The sequence below is a fragment of the Oncorhynchus masou genome, chromosome 1 (genome assembly GCF_036934945.1).
Source record: "Oncorhynchus masou masou isolate Uvic2021 chromosome 1, UVic_Omas_1.1, whole genome shotgun sequence".
In the NCBI taxonomy this organism is placed as follows: domain Eukaryota; kingdom Metazoa; phylum Chordata; class Actinopteri; order Salmoniformes; family Salmonidae; genus Oncorhynchus; species Oncorhynchus masou.
This window is the reverse complement of record NC_088212.1, coordinates 32,623,843-32,638,820: the sequence shown is the minus strand read 5'-3', so window position 1 is coordinate 32,638,820 and position 14,978 is coordinate 32,623,843. Positions and strand designations below refer to the sequence as shown.

Sequence of the window (14,978 nt, the reverse complement as noted above, 5' to 3'; positions counted from 1 at the left end):
CTAGTCTTCCTCTTCCTCGGACAGCGGAAATGGTCATTGTCTGCCTTCACTATTCTCACCCCAATGAAGAAACATCCTACACTATATATACAAAGGTATGTGGACACCCCTTCGAATTAGTGGATTTGGCTATTTCACCCACACCCGTTGCTGACAGGTGTATAAAATCGAGCAGACAACCATGCAATCTCCATGCAATCTCTCTCAGATAGGATCCAACAAGTAAGCTTCGTGAAATGGGTTTCCATGGCCGAGCAGCCGCACACAATCCTAAGAACACCATGCGCAATGCCAAGCGTCGGCTGGAGTGGTGTAAAGCTCGCTTCCATTGGACTCTGGAGCAGTAGAAATGCGTTATGTGAAGTGATGAATCACGCTTCACCATCTAGCAGTCCAACGGATGAATCTGGGTTTGGCGGATGTAAAGTTTAGTGATGGAAGAATAATGGTCTGGGGTGGTTTTTCATGGTTCGGGCTAGGCCCCTTAGTTCCAGTGAAGGGAAATCTTAACGCTACAGCATACAATGACATTCTAGACAATTCTGTGCTTCCAACTTTGTGGCAACATTTTAGGAAAGGCCGTGCATAAATCAAGGTCCACACAGAATTGGTTTGTCGAGATCGGTGTGGAAGAACTTGACTGGAGGCTGTTATAGTAGCAAAGGGGGGACCAACTCCATATTAATGCCCATAATTTTGGATTGAGCTGTTTGATGAGCAGGTGTCCACATACTTTTGGTCATGTAGTGTATCAGGAACAGATGAGCAGGTGTCCACATACTTTTGGTCATGTAATGTATCAGGAACAACGAAATAGAAAATGAAAAAGATAAATGGGATATTGTGACATATTATAACTGAAATAATACTGGGAAATGTAGCCTGTCAATTACGATGATTATGACTGCGGAAATAAAGTTATTGAAGACCAACTTTTAATCAATTACATTGTAAATGAAAGTGATATGGATTGCAGCAACGGGTGTGATAGACAATTTAAATATAATTTTAAAACAAAGCTCTTTGCATCTGTTTCTTTGGAGAACGGCTTCCATATCATAAGAAATGACTCCCCCTACCACATTTCAGACATTGTTTCTTCAATGAAGTAGCCTACAATATGCTACAGTAGACCTACTGGCCTAAATACTATTTCGTACAGTAGCCCTAAACAAAATTATGAAGGTTCACTATTGAGTGTTATCACATTGTTCTACACATAACTTAATTAAATAATCTCCACTATCCGCACAATATTACAATGCAATATAATTCAATTTCAAATACAACAAAATACCAATTTAGTTTCAAATGTTAAATGTGTAGCCTACAGTTCAGGAATATTTCCTGGCTTTTCCCTTCTTGATAAGAAATGACCATTAATGGATTACATACATTTGAAATGAAAAATGTATCCTACAACATGACTTTTCCATTCATAAAGAGTTGTTGTGGTAAATGAGGGAATTAAATACTTTATTTCAGAGTACAAAATGATTGTCAAATAGATAAACAGCACTTGGTGAGTTAAAATAGCAAGATCAAATTGTTCTGATAATACCCACCAGTGGGCGTAATTGACTTGAAAAATGTTGGTAGCAATCAGGACAAGATAACGCCGATATCCGTGTTATGAAGTGGTAAATCGGTGGTGGATGATGGTTGCAACTGAGATCAGCTGTGTGGGGGATTTTAGAGAATATTGATGTTTTAAGGAGAGATCAGCTGGCTATAATCTAGTGGCCAATCTTGGTTTCTATAGGCCCATAACTTGTATAGCTTGGTCAGTCCTTGCATGATAGCTCTATGAATTTGAGAGTGGTTACATTTATCCAGGCGCATCCCTCTGCCTTTTACTAAAAAAGAGGTGGGGGGGCATCCACTTTGTTATTGTTTCAATTCCGGATTGCCCCTTTAAGGGTGAGGAATGAGAATGCAGTTCATCTTTTTCAAAATCAGTTTTATTTCAGTCACAGCAGTAAAAATCTGCCAAACATACAAATACAAGTACTAACCTCCAATGAGGAGCAACAGTACTTTGATGCATTGCAAAAGTGAAGAAAATTATATTTACAAAACATTGCACTAAAATTAAGGAACCACAAGGATTGAGAAGTAACCAGTGATGCAGAATGATTTTCAACTATTTGAAAGATGAAAAGTCTCATCACAAAATACCATTTTGGAGTGATGCAAGGTTGCATTAGCAGATCAATAGAGCAACCATGTAAAGCAGAAAGATATTACATTTCATCCCAACAAAAGAGATTGTGCTGAAATCAATGACTCCGATGATACGTTATATATTTTCTAACCAACTCTGTGGCATTACTTTCAGCATCCTATTTCAAAATGTGACAGACTACTTATTAAGCAGTTAAACCATCCTGTACATATCTAATAAGCTCAGTTACCTCAAAAGGTTTGTACTTATATCTTCTTTACACTCTTTTACTTTGCTCCACTGCTTGCCCAAACATTTGGGACACATAATTCAATGGTCTAAATTCTAAATCTAATGTCACAGGCGTCAACCCTTAACAAAAGACTGTTCTGTTCTGTCCAGATCATTCAACAGGATCTGTCTGGTTCTAGCCAGACAGCAGACTGAGCGGTGTTCTGTTTCACACCAGTGCTGCTGCATTTTGTCCTGAGAACAAACTGTCTCTTCGTTTTTCAAAAGAGGTTTCCCTTTTCCTGTCACTCCTTAACCTGAGGAACGATACAGTCCGTCTCATGTAAAGCCAACGAATGGGCTGATGTTTGTAGTTACTGTATATTGGCTTCTGTCACACAGACTTCAGATGAGTTAAACAGAAAGGTCACCTGGGGAACCATGCAATACATTCAGATGCATCATGCTAAGGCAACGCCACAGCGTCAGCGAGCGGGAGATGTTGCCTTTTCTTTTGCAGATCTGATTTAGACCTAATATGAATTTTCTCTGAAGCTAATTCATTACTCCACACATCTGTTCCAACACTCTCTTTCAGACAGAAAAACACAGATGTCTAACAGGGCTATCCTATACATCTACTGTATACTAGATGCACTCCCATACCTGACCTAGCACAGCCAAAGGGTCAGGGGACGTGAGTAGCATTGTTTTCTCTGATAAGCCCTTAACACCCAACTGCCGCACTTCAATATGAAAAAGAAAGCAGAAAATAAGAAAAGGCTATGAATTTCCCCTTTCCAAGCAGACTCTTACTCTATTCACCCAAAGCTCATAAAATCACCCTCTCTCATTAACGTTGATTGATACACATCCCATTGCTATAGCAGGGGGTCAGCCCATGATCATGTTTTCTTAGATATTAAATACACTATTTCTCAATGAGCATCCCTGACATTCACATTTGTACACAACCATCACCAGATTCACCGGATGGTCTACACATGGAGTGAAATTAGTCCTCCTCCACATGTTGTGTCGTATTCTTTCCCTGTTTGTGTGTGTGTGTGTGTGTGTGTGTGTGTGTGTGTGTGTGTGTGTGTGTGTGTGTGTGTGTGTGTGTGTGTGTGTGTGTGTGTGTGTGTTATAAGCAGGGCAATAAGGACACAGTTCAGTCTTTGGAGCTCATCCCTTCTCCTTGTAGGCCTTTAAAAGGGGGGTGATTTGGGGGCAGAGGGAGGTCAGGCTAGGGGAGTGTTTTGATCCTCTGAGGTTCGAATGTCATGGTCCATTCCCAGTCTAGTGGGGTGGTCAGTGCTCAGGCTCCTGGTGTACCAGCCTGATGGCCCATCAGGGGGTCTCCCCCCTCCCCTACCATACCATCCTGGGTGGGGGTCTGCTTCTCGGCCGTAATGACGATGGTGTTTTCATCCAGCAACTCACAGGTTGGGTTGGAGAAGGCCGACAGGGGCAGGGTGATCCTCTGCATCTCCCGCTCATACACACGCTGGTCATGCTGCTGCTTCAGGTCCCGACCTCTGCAGAAAACAACACATAGACAGAACAGGTTTGGTGGACTGTGGTACCAGGGGCGGAGCCAGAGGGGTGTCCGGGGTGGCACTGGACACCACTGACATCGGATTGGCCACCCCGGGTGCCACACCAAAATGTCATTCCCTACTGGCAGTTTGATGCTGATTGACATCTCATTTCCCCTCTTGTTGAAAGAAGCAGTTATTTTGACGTTTACAAATCGAGGACGAGGAAGAGAGAATATTAACGTTGGTTGCGAGATACAGAAGAAGAACATACAGAAGAAGAAGAGAACATTTTCACAGATCCACTAGCTCTTTTCGCATCATATTTTAAGTAAGTTTTAAGGTTTAGCGTCAGGTTTAGGTTTCCTGAACAACTTTTACGAAAGTTGAGTCGCTGTGTAAGTTAATGGAGCCAAAGGTCTAACGTTAACAGACAGTTCATAAGATAAGAGAGATCGGTTCCCAATTTAGCCTAACATTATGTTTACATCTGTGCTAGTAATACACGCATATACAGTGCAGTGTCGTAAGTTACAGTATACGAATATTTAGCTGATGTGGGGTAACTAGTAGGTTACAGCTGTCAGTGTTCAGCAAGTTAACATTCAGCCATTTGAAATTCATTAACTCAGATTTTCGTACTTGAACTCAAAACAAAGAATTGTTATTATCAATCTGTTAACGTTACTCAAAAGATTACCACAATTTGCAGATAGCCTGTTTGCTATCGTAAAGGTGTAAGAAATTTTAGCTCGCTAAGTTCCTTACTGCAGAGTAGGGCCAGCCATGATCGAACTAGTAACTTAGGCCGGTAGTTGATTTTAACATACAGTTATGATAAAGGGGATTTATAATTGAGATTGAGTTTGAGATTGGTCTAAAATGTGGGTAATTGGATGCTTATATGTAACCACTAATGGTTTTGCATTGGGTCAATTAAACATGAAAAGAAAGGGAGAGATCAGACTTATTTTTAAAGAAGCAGAAACAGGCAGATCAGGTGCAAACAGACCCCAGCCTTTGCATCACCACCAAACCCCAGAGCAGCTCCCTACATGACGCTCGTCAGAGTCAGTGTGGTCAGACTTCACAAGGACCCAGTCTGCCAACACCAGGTCAGAGAATCCACCAGACAGTCAGTCACATGCCCAGTTCAGAATTTAAGTTTAGCTCCAGCTTTTAATAGATGATTTTGTCAGATTAAGCCTCACTTTAAAATGTTGCTTGTTGATTTGTGTGTGTTCTTGTTTGATGGCTGTGGTATTTTTATTTTGATTATACACTAATGGTTATTGTGTTATTTTAATGCAATAGATATATCAAGGGATGACACAGAGACCTCTGAGCAAGACAGTGAGCCAGAGCTGCCAGGAGATGTCATCGAGCCCCTCCCAACTGCATCAAGCACCAGATATGTTGTTCCAGAAGGACCCAATGGTAGGCCAGGCCTATACTTTACACTACACATTTTAGTTAGCAGCTGTTAGTATCTAATCTTGCGGATCCCTTAATTATACATTTCCATAGAGATATGACACATTATTTAACGTGTATTTCAGACATTTCAAGATCCAGAGAAGAGGGTCCTGTACAGCCGTGTTTGACAACATTTCCCAGAACTCAGCATGGTACTAGGAAAGGGGCTTTCAACAGCGCCTGGTATAAGGACAATTCATGGCTTAAATATTCTGTAAGTCAAGATTCAATTTATTGTTTTACCTGTAGGCATTTTTCTCTGTCCAATGCACCTGAATCTGCCTTCACATCACAGTCATGTTTCTCTGCCCAATAAACCTGAATCTGCCTTCACATCACAGTCATGTTTCTCTGCACAATGCACCTGAATCTGCCTTCACATCACAGTCATGTTTCTCTGCCCAATACACCTGAATCTGCCTTCACATCACAGTCATGTTTCTCTGCCCAATGCACCTGAATCTGCCTTCACATCACAGTCATGTTTCTCTGCCCAATACACCTGAATCTGCCTTCACATCACAGTCATGTTTCTCTGCCCAATGCACCCGAATCTGCCTTCACATCACAGTCATGTTTCTCTGCCCAATAAACCTGAATCTGCCTTCACATCACAGTCATGTTTCTCTGCCCAATGCACCCGAATCTGCCTTCACATCACAGTCATGTTTCTCTGCCCAATGCACCCGAATCTGCCTTCACATCACAGTCATGTTTCTCTGCCCAATACACCTGAATCTGCCTTCACATCACAGTCATGTTTCTCTGCCCAATGCACCCGAATCTGCCTTCACATCACAGTCATGTTTCTCTGCCCAATACACCTGAATCTGCCTTCACATCACAGTCATGTTTCTCTGCCCAATGCACCTGAATCTGCCTTCACATCACAGTCATGTTTCTCTGCCCAATGCACCTGAATCTGCCTTCACATCACAGTCATGTTTCTCTGCCCAATGCACCCGAATCTGCCTTCACATCACAGTCATGTTTCTCTGCCCAATACACCTGAATCTGCCTTCACATCACAGTCATGTTTCTCTGCCCAATGCACCCGAATCTGCCTTCACATCACAGTCATGTTTTTGTAACTGTTTAAAGATTCTGGGTTTAAGCTCCATTCGGAGGCAGAGCATCATATCAATGCTATGTATGCTTGGTATCAGCATAAAAGGGATATTGACAGCAACTCATCAATGTTAGATGTCATAAATGAGGACTGGAAAAAGAAAGTGGAGGAAAACTGTACTTACATTATAACAATTGCAGATGTGCTCCTATTAACTATCACTCAAAATATAGCACAGAGAGGTCATCGGGAGTCTGATGACTCACAACAAGGGTAATGTTTTGACAATCTTAGAAGAAATAGCAAAGCATGACCCTCTCATGGAGAAGAGGATGAATGCATGTGGCAATGCTAAGTACACAAGCCACCAAATCCAGAACAAAGTTATTGAGGGCTGAGCTGAGATGGTACAAAGTGAAATAATAAGAGAAGTAAAAGAAAGTTACGTTTTTAGTGTAATTGCAGATGAAACCAAAGATTTAAAGAAAAAATAACAAAAGTCTTTAGTTGTGAGGTACTATTACAACGGGGCCAACCACAAAATATTTTTACACTTTGTCAGCTGAAAGATTAGATTAAATTATAGATAAGATAAGATTAAATTATAATTGATTGCCTTGATTAGGCCAATTCCCAAACTTTTCTTTGATATTAGTTAACATAATATATATGAGCATAAATATGATACTCTAAATTTGTAATATTGATGGGCACAAATTATTTTTAAACTCCATTTCTGCTTGATACCAGGTGTGTCAAATTGCAGTGTTTTTTTGTAAATACATTTTTTTGTAAATAAACTATGCAATATATGTAACACACAAATGCTATCTTATTGGTGCTTGATCTTTATTTTCTGAAAATATTTTGGATGTTCAACACTTATAGACCCAGATTATATATGAATGAAAACAGAGTGAGTCAAGTCTCTCCAGTGTGTGTGTGTGTGTGTGTGTGTGTGTGTGTGTGTGTGTGTGTGTGTGTGTGTGTGTGTGTGTGCGTGCGTGAGAGAGAGAAAGAAATTGAGCTGCAGTTCTGAGGTAGAGACACTGACTATCCATAGTATGTTATAGAATTCTAGTGAAGTAACCCTTTATATGAAGTAACCCTTTATATGAAGTAACCCTTTATATGAGGTAACCCTTTATATGAGGTAACCCTTTATATGAAGTAACCCTTTATATGAGGTAACCATTTATATGAAGTAACCCTTTATATGAAGTAACCCTTTATATGAGGTAACCCTTTATATGAGGTAACCCTTTGGACCACACTATCTGCCACATTGAAGAACTCCGCGTTACGTGAATTATCACTTCTACCTCCAATCAGTAATCATACGATTCATTCATACTCCTTAGATGCCATGTTAGGGTTAAACACTCATTTTCTGTCATGGTCTATGGACCCCCTGAAGTAGCCTTGGCCACCCCATGTATAAAACTATAGTTCCGCCACTGTGTGGTACTGATCATAGTGTTGGGGCAGATTATATACACACATGGGGTTGACAGTTGCTATTTCACACTGCAGTTTGCAGAACTAATGTCTTTAACCTGAGGAAAACACAGCTTTAATTCAGAGAGGCTCATCATAGCGTGCCTCAGCAACTTATTTTGGCCTGGATAATCTTTCAAAACACTTGGAGAGCCATCTTGGGTCCTGATTTCTATTCATGACAAGAACGAGAGGTAGTGTCCCATGCTCAGTCTCATATCATTGGATGAGGCTATTTTTAAGTGTCCCAAGCTGAGTCTCATATCATTGGAAGAGGGTATTTTTAACAGTGTCCATTAATCTTGAGGTAGCAGAAATGACAGGGGCGGTTCAAGGCAGTATCTGGTCTGGTACAGGGAAGGGAATGTTTTGATGGAGACTGGGGGTAGGTGGTGGCAGGCATGCTGCAGTATGAGCTAAGCCAGTCCAGGAAGTATGAGCAAACCCAGTCCAGGCAGGTGACTGGAGTTGTCTCAAATGGCACCCTATTCCCTATATAGAGCTCTGGTAAAAAGTAGTGCACTATGTCGGGAATTGAGTGCCATTCGGGACACAATCTGAGGGTGTTGTGAGGTCTGCTATCTGCTGAGCCCCAGCCGGCACAGGGAACATGCCATACTGTTGGCCAGGAGCCTCTTCCTGCCCCCTGCTTCTATGCGACACTACGCCCCACTACAGCACTGATTCTACACATTGGGTCTGCGTTATGTCATTTCAGGAATCAGCAAATCCTCCTAACCTTCGCTATTTACTTATTGTGCAGCTATTCTTCCAAATCTTGTCTCGTTAACTCGACACGCCTGGGTTTCAGAGGCTGTACCTTTTCCCTAAACCTGATATTACTGCATGAGAAAGAAAAAGGCTAAAACTCTGTATGTACATATGATTGGAAATTGATCTAATCAACACATACACATATCATTGGTGGCATGGATTCACCATCAATATGTGATGATACATGTTTACTATACATGTAGAAGGCTAAGCAAGCATCACATTACCCCCCCCCCCCTCTCTCTCTCTCTCCACTCTTTCAGAATCAAATGTGGGTGCCTAAAATATCCAGACCACAGGCATTCTCTTCCCCTGTTTTTCCATTACGTTTCTTGTTTTCACGTTGTTGTCTTTGTGGCAGTTGGTCTCATTGCATCCGAGTGACACTGCTCTACATCCTCTACATCCTGGTAACATTCTGTGCCCACTGCCCACACATTCCCTCCCTCACCCCACTGGCATTCCGCCAAATAGGTTCCAAGCACTCAGAGCTGCTGCCTTCATCATGAACATGACAAGTCTAAGCTTGCCTGTGCAACGCTACATTCCAGTTTTGAATCACCACTACACCACTGTCTCTCTCGCAGTAGAACAAAGCATCTGTTGCAAATCGATGAAACATTGTTTTCCTACTCTCCGGAGAGGCACCATTTAGTCTTGTGGTGCACGACATGTGCTCTAGTTCTTATGTCACTCACACATACCACGTGATACAACCTAACAAAGTAGCAAAACATAGCTAGGGTTGTAATGTGCTGTCTCTCCAGTTGTAGCACCTAATGTAGCATAGTGGCTGATACTGACCTCTTGTAGAAGTATCCGACGGTGATGCCCACCCCGAGGAGGATGATAATGGACATCATGAGGATGCCAACCACATAGCCTGAAAGAGACATGACAAACCGGCTCTGGTTACCAAACTCAATTCACAAAAGTTTATATACACTATGTATTTGAAAATGTGCATATCAGTGCAGTTCACTTGCAGTGAGGTAAATAATGCTGTTGTGACTATGAGAATATTTGGAATCTTTTATAACTTATGACCATTTATATCCATCTCATTGTACCAAGCCGAGCTGCATCAAGCTGGCCCATTCTTTTTAATACTGTCCCTTTAGGCTCACATGTTATGGCCCTATGGCATCGCCCCTTTCCCCTATTTCTCAGCAATGAGATCAGGACATACCAAGAGTGCCCAGGTCCTTCTTCTTCTTGGGTCCTGTGCGTACCCTCTGGATGATGCCCATGACTGGCTGGACTGCATTACCCCCTCCCTGGGCAAGCCCAGACTTGGCCGGCTCAAAGATCTCTGTCTTTGCTGTGGTGAGGGGGCCTTCTTCTGCCTCTGTAGGGGCTTCGTCTGTGGAGACAATATGATCAACATCCAGTCCCCAAACACTGACCAACCGCCATGTTAGCTTGCGTTCTGTTTTTTCTGATGTTGTATTTGGGTTTCTGTACTTGAGGACACATGATAGTAATAGTTTTAACTCTATTTCTTGTTTAATGATTCACATTTCCCAGGCCGGCCAGAAGAGGCTCTTTACGTGCTTTATTGTAGAATCAACATTGACATAAAATAAATAAATGTGTCACGCCTTGGTCTTAGTATTTTGTGTTTTAGATAATTAGTTGGTCAGGCCAGGGTGTGACATGGGTTTATGTTGTTGTGTTGTTGTATTGGGGTTTTTGTAGGCATTGGGATTGTGGTTGATTAGGGGTGTGTTTGGTATAGGTTTGGCTGCCTGAGGCGGTTCTCAATCAGAGTCAGGTGATTCTCGTTGTTTCTGATTGGGAACCGTATTTAGGTAGCCTGGGTTTCACTTTGTATTTCGTGGGTGTTGGTTCCTGTCTCTGTGTTAGTGTTTCACCAGACAGGCTGTATAGGTTTTTCACGTTCCGTTTGTTGTTTTTGTATTTCTAAGTTATTTCATGTATCGTCGTTTGTTCCATTAAAAAACATGAGTAACCAACACGCTGCATTTCGGTCCGACTTTCTTGCGACAAACGAAGAACGTCGTTACAAAATGAGTGAATAGAGGAGGAAACTAATTTCCACTTGGTTCCATGTAGTAAATAGCATGGTTTTTAATCACTGCCTTGTTTGCCATCAATAAAGTTGACACAGAGGCTATCCTCAGATGGGCAGGAGAGCTACTGGATTAGTCTAATTTGTTTACTTTGGAAGCAGTTCTATAAAGAAAATGCATAATCAAAAATGACAGCCATTTCACAGCACAATGGGGCAGAAGAGCACTACGTGTGACGTGATCGCAGTCTCAGGGAAAAGGAAACTGCAGCTGCGGATGTCAACATCTGCTCTCCAAAAAAGGTGTTTACCAACTCTGCTGGAGTTAAAGAACATGAGGTCATAGCCAGCATTAGCCAATTGCCTGCTGTCTCCATGGGAAAGGTCTCATTTCCACCAATGGGTTGAGTAAGAGTTTCAGGCTTATACCTAACTTTAGGCAGCCGCCTGCCGAACAAGTTATGGCTCTTTAAAATGTAGCATCTGCAGGTTCCTTAAGGACAGGGCCCTTGTTATTGTTTGACATGTATTGTCTTCCCAGACAATGAGAGGTCAAAGATCAAACCCACAGGAAACAGCCTCATAGTGGATTGACTCTTCTCTCACAGCTTTTCACATGGCAGAAGAAACTTCTCTAGATATGCCTAATCAGCAGGGTTATTAAAAATAAAATGCAGCAGTTTGTGTATAAATGCATAACCATAAAAAAATAACTACAGATATCTCTTGTCTAAAAATCTTCAGCTAAAGATCTCTAGTTTCCTTTTTTAAAATGTATTCTTTATTTAACTAGGCAAGTCAGTTTAGAACTTGCCTTCTAGAACTTGAGAAGAAATACATTCTAGGTTCCCGAGAAAGAAAGACACGCCTCCCATTAGTTTGCTTGGTTCTCAAGGCCAACTCTTAGGGGGACATTCCCACCATAACACTTCTAGAGCCTCGCACCTTAATAATAACATTCACAGGGTTAGTTCGGAGAAAAACATTTACATTTCATCTCTTTAAAGTTAGCGATTTCTCAACTACAGTGACTTTCCTTTCCGAGAACTGCTTTGAGAATACATTTAGGGAAGGGCAGAGGAAGTAGCCCCCCTCCTCATCCAATAATGTGTTTTTACCCAGCCCTGACCTACATCTCAATGTGTGTGCATAATATATATTCCCTCCGCCAGGTATATGTTTATTTCTATTAGACTGATTATTTATTTTTTTATGACTGGGCAGCTAAATACCTTTGCAGGTGTCAATGTCACATGACTGTCTCTGTGCCACAGCATCTGGGCCAGTCACGTAGCACCAGGGCTTCTCAGATGAGTCTGGGTTACGGCAGTAGTTATGCTCCCCAATACCTACAGAGCATGGAGAAAAGGACATCAACATCCTCACTGTTCCTCACGGGTGGAAAAACCCTCACGGTATAACTCATTACAAGCTTGCATAATGAACACAAAAGTTATGAAATATACTGTACTACTGAAATGCATGTTCTGGCTCTGTATTGTGGCAACAATATTGAAATGCATCAACCCTGACCTTACTAATATAACCCTCACAGAGAGACTAGAGCCTTGAGTTATACACTCGTGTCAGGAACATCTATAACCAAACAAACATGTTTACCATCACAACAAATGTGCCATTTAAACCAGGGCACTTCTAGTGAACACTCCAGCAATGGTGACCGGTGAGAACTTGTAAAATCAATGAACTATCAATTTGATGATATATTACATGTTTGATTGTGTCATGAAATGACAATGTAGTTTACCCATTTGTGAATCTCTATACGCCATAACATCATAGTCCCGGGTTGTGTTGGTCCAGTTCAGACAGGTTAGTCCTGTGTAGGAGCTCTGTTGATCCCCTCTGTACTCTATGCCGTTGGATTTGATGCAGTCTGGGGACACATTGATTTATGGAAAAATTAACATGTTCAGTTGAAAATAAAGAGGAAAAATTAATAGCAAATAAAACATCAATATACTGTGAGTGCAGAATCTAGAAGAAACACATTCAACAAGGAATTGCCACGAAAGTGCTGTAGTCCTACATTCATATTAATTATCAACACAAAATGTATTATTGAATCTTCTTGTTGTAAACAAATACATTTTAGAACTTGCATTTTCTTGGACTCAATGTCTCAGGTCCTAAGCCATAATGTAACCATACAATTCTTAACTGATAAAGGGAGCATATTGAGTATATAACGAAAACAAATGAACATTACATGTAATAATAAATAGACTAGTGTGAACAAAGGCATTGCTTTCAGTCGTCATAATAAGAGAATTGTGTTACCTTCAGCATTGGGTGTTCTGTCCGCTAAAGCAATGCTTAGCAAAACAAAGTGCAGCAAGAAAAACATTCCGTAGACAGGATGAATAAAAACGAAAAATGATCAGTGCACAAAAGGAAATAGATGGGTTATTTAAAAAGAACAATATGTTTTGTTGTGGAAGAGCCTATGCTGAATAATTCAGTCAAACTGCTCTCCTCTCTGCAGACGAGCCCTTCTTCTTGTCTAAGCAAGATCTGTTTTCTTCGTAAACAGCCTCTCTCTCGCTCTCTCGGACAAGGAACGCCCCTTTGCACTGCAGTACCGGGCAGCGACAGCTGCGGCGCGCTGCCCTTTTCAATGTCCTAAACGTAGAGCCAAAAGAGCTCAACTCAGAAACTCGCTCCATCCATTGGGACCAAATTGACATGCTCAGATTGGTTACTCGGCACTGAATAGTACACCTTTTCATATCGTATCGTCATGTAGTTATACGATTTGAATAACTCACTGTTAAAATGTAGTTTGTATCAGTAAATAATATATGGTTCCTTTAGGATCTGTTGATTTGAATGAACTGTGTGAAATGAAAAGGTTTTTAGATGGCCTTGTTATACTGATCACTGATCAATTGTATCATCCTTTTTTCTAATCTTCTTTTGATGGTAAGATTTAGGTGATCTCCTCCTTTGGCAGCACAGAGCAAAGCCAACCCACTGCCCCACCAACTACATTATCGGCTGCAGGAGACGTGGCAAAATGAATTGCAGAAAATGAAACAATGAGAAGCTCCTTAGAGTAACAGCATTGAAACACTTCTCCCTTGTTTGTTCCCCATTCAGCCTGCTGGCCCACTAGGCCCAATGGAACACATTACGGAACTCATAAATTATTCCCCCACTGGCCTACTTCGCCAGCGTACAAAACAACACTCTGAATAAAGAGACTGCCCAGAGTCCAGACACCGTCCCACTGTATTACTCAAAAAGCCTCTCTGCTTTCCTGAGCTGTCCAAAGATTACCCCAAAAGACTCACACTATAAAGTATGAGTGCTGGCAATAGACTTGACTTGCAACACTTTACATATTACCTCAATTATTACCCCCAAGTCATAAGACTCCTGAACATCTAATCAAATGGCTACTAATCAAATGACTATTTACATTGCCCCCCCCCCGACACTGCTGCTACTCTCTGTTATCATCTATGCATAGTCACTTTAATACCTCTACCTACATGTACATATTACCTCAATTACCTTGACTAACCGGTGCCCCCGCACATTGACTCTGTACGGGTACCCCCTGTATATAGCCTCACTATTGCTATTTTTCTGCTGCTCTTTAATTATTTGTTAATTTTATTTGAAGTTTTATACTTATCTATTTTTACTTAACTTGTTAAAACATTGTTGGTTAAGGGCTTGTAAGTAAGCATTTCACTGTAAGGTCTACCTACACCTGTTGTATTCGGCACATGTGACAAATACAAAGCTATGCCCTTTGCTCCCTCCACTACCCACCCCCTCTCTCCGCCATGTTCTCCCTCAGCCTCTGTCCCTGACAGGACATCAGAAGGCCATGGGGACTGGAGGGGGCCAATGTTAAATGCTGCCCCCTCTCCCTGTACAGGCAGCTGGGTGCTCAAAGGAGAGAGGCCCCTGTCATTGTTGGCTGACCCCAGCAGAAGGAGAGAGCCACAGGCCACTGGCAGAGCATGATTCATTCACTCAGCAGCCGCTTTTCAAACAAACGTCACCCTGCTTTCAAACAATTACCAATACAAACACTCTCCCTCTCTCTCGTACTCTCTATCCCATACTATAGTCACTCTGTCTTTCTTCCCCATGCCAATACAAATACTCTCTCACACCCAGTTCTCTCTCTGGTTCATCTAAACACACACACACTCTCTAATG

The 14,978-nt window shown here is 41.6% G+C and overlaps 1 protein-coding gene across 1 annotated transcript; it reads right to left on the bottom strand.

The window, feature by feature from the left end:
* Positions 1-3,458: 3,458 nt before the first annotated feature.
* Positions 3,459-13,334, bottom strand: LOC135542285 (phosphoinositide-3-kinase-interacting protein 1-like). The gene is made up of 6 exons (XM_064969140.1): positions 13,083-13,334; positions 12,550-12,678; positions 12,014-12,130; positions 9,939-10,112; positions 9,554-9,632; positions 3,459-3,933 (listed from the first exon to the last, which is right to left on the bottom strand). Exons 1-6 carry the CDS (start codon positions 13,147-13,149, stop codon positions 3,714-3,716), a joined length of 786 nt encoding a protein of 261 aa, XP_064825212.1. The 5' UTR covers positions 13,150-13,334; the 3' UTR covers positions 3,459-3,713.
* Positions 13,335-14,978: the final 1,644 nt, after the last annotated feature.

Coding starts and splice junctions, on each gene's coding strand:
- LOC135542285 (XM_064969140.1), bottom strand. CDS start 13,149: ATGTTTTTCTTGCTGCACTTTGTTTTGCTAAGCATTGCTTTAGCGGAC. Junction 12,131..12,549: donor GTATAGAGATTCACAAATGG/GTAAACTACATT, acceptor CATGCTCTGTAG/GTATTGGGGAGCATAACTAC. Junction 3,934..9,553: donor GTCGGATACTTCTACAAGAG/GTCAGTATCAGC, acceptor TGTTTTCTGCAG/AGGTCGGGACCTGAAGCAGC.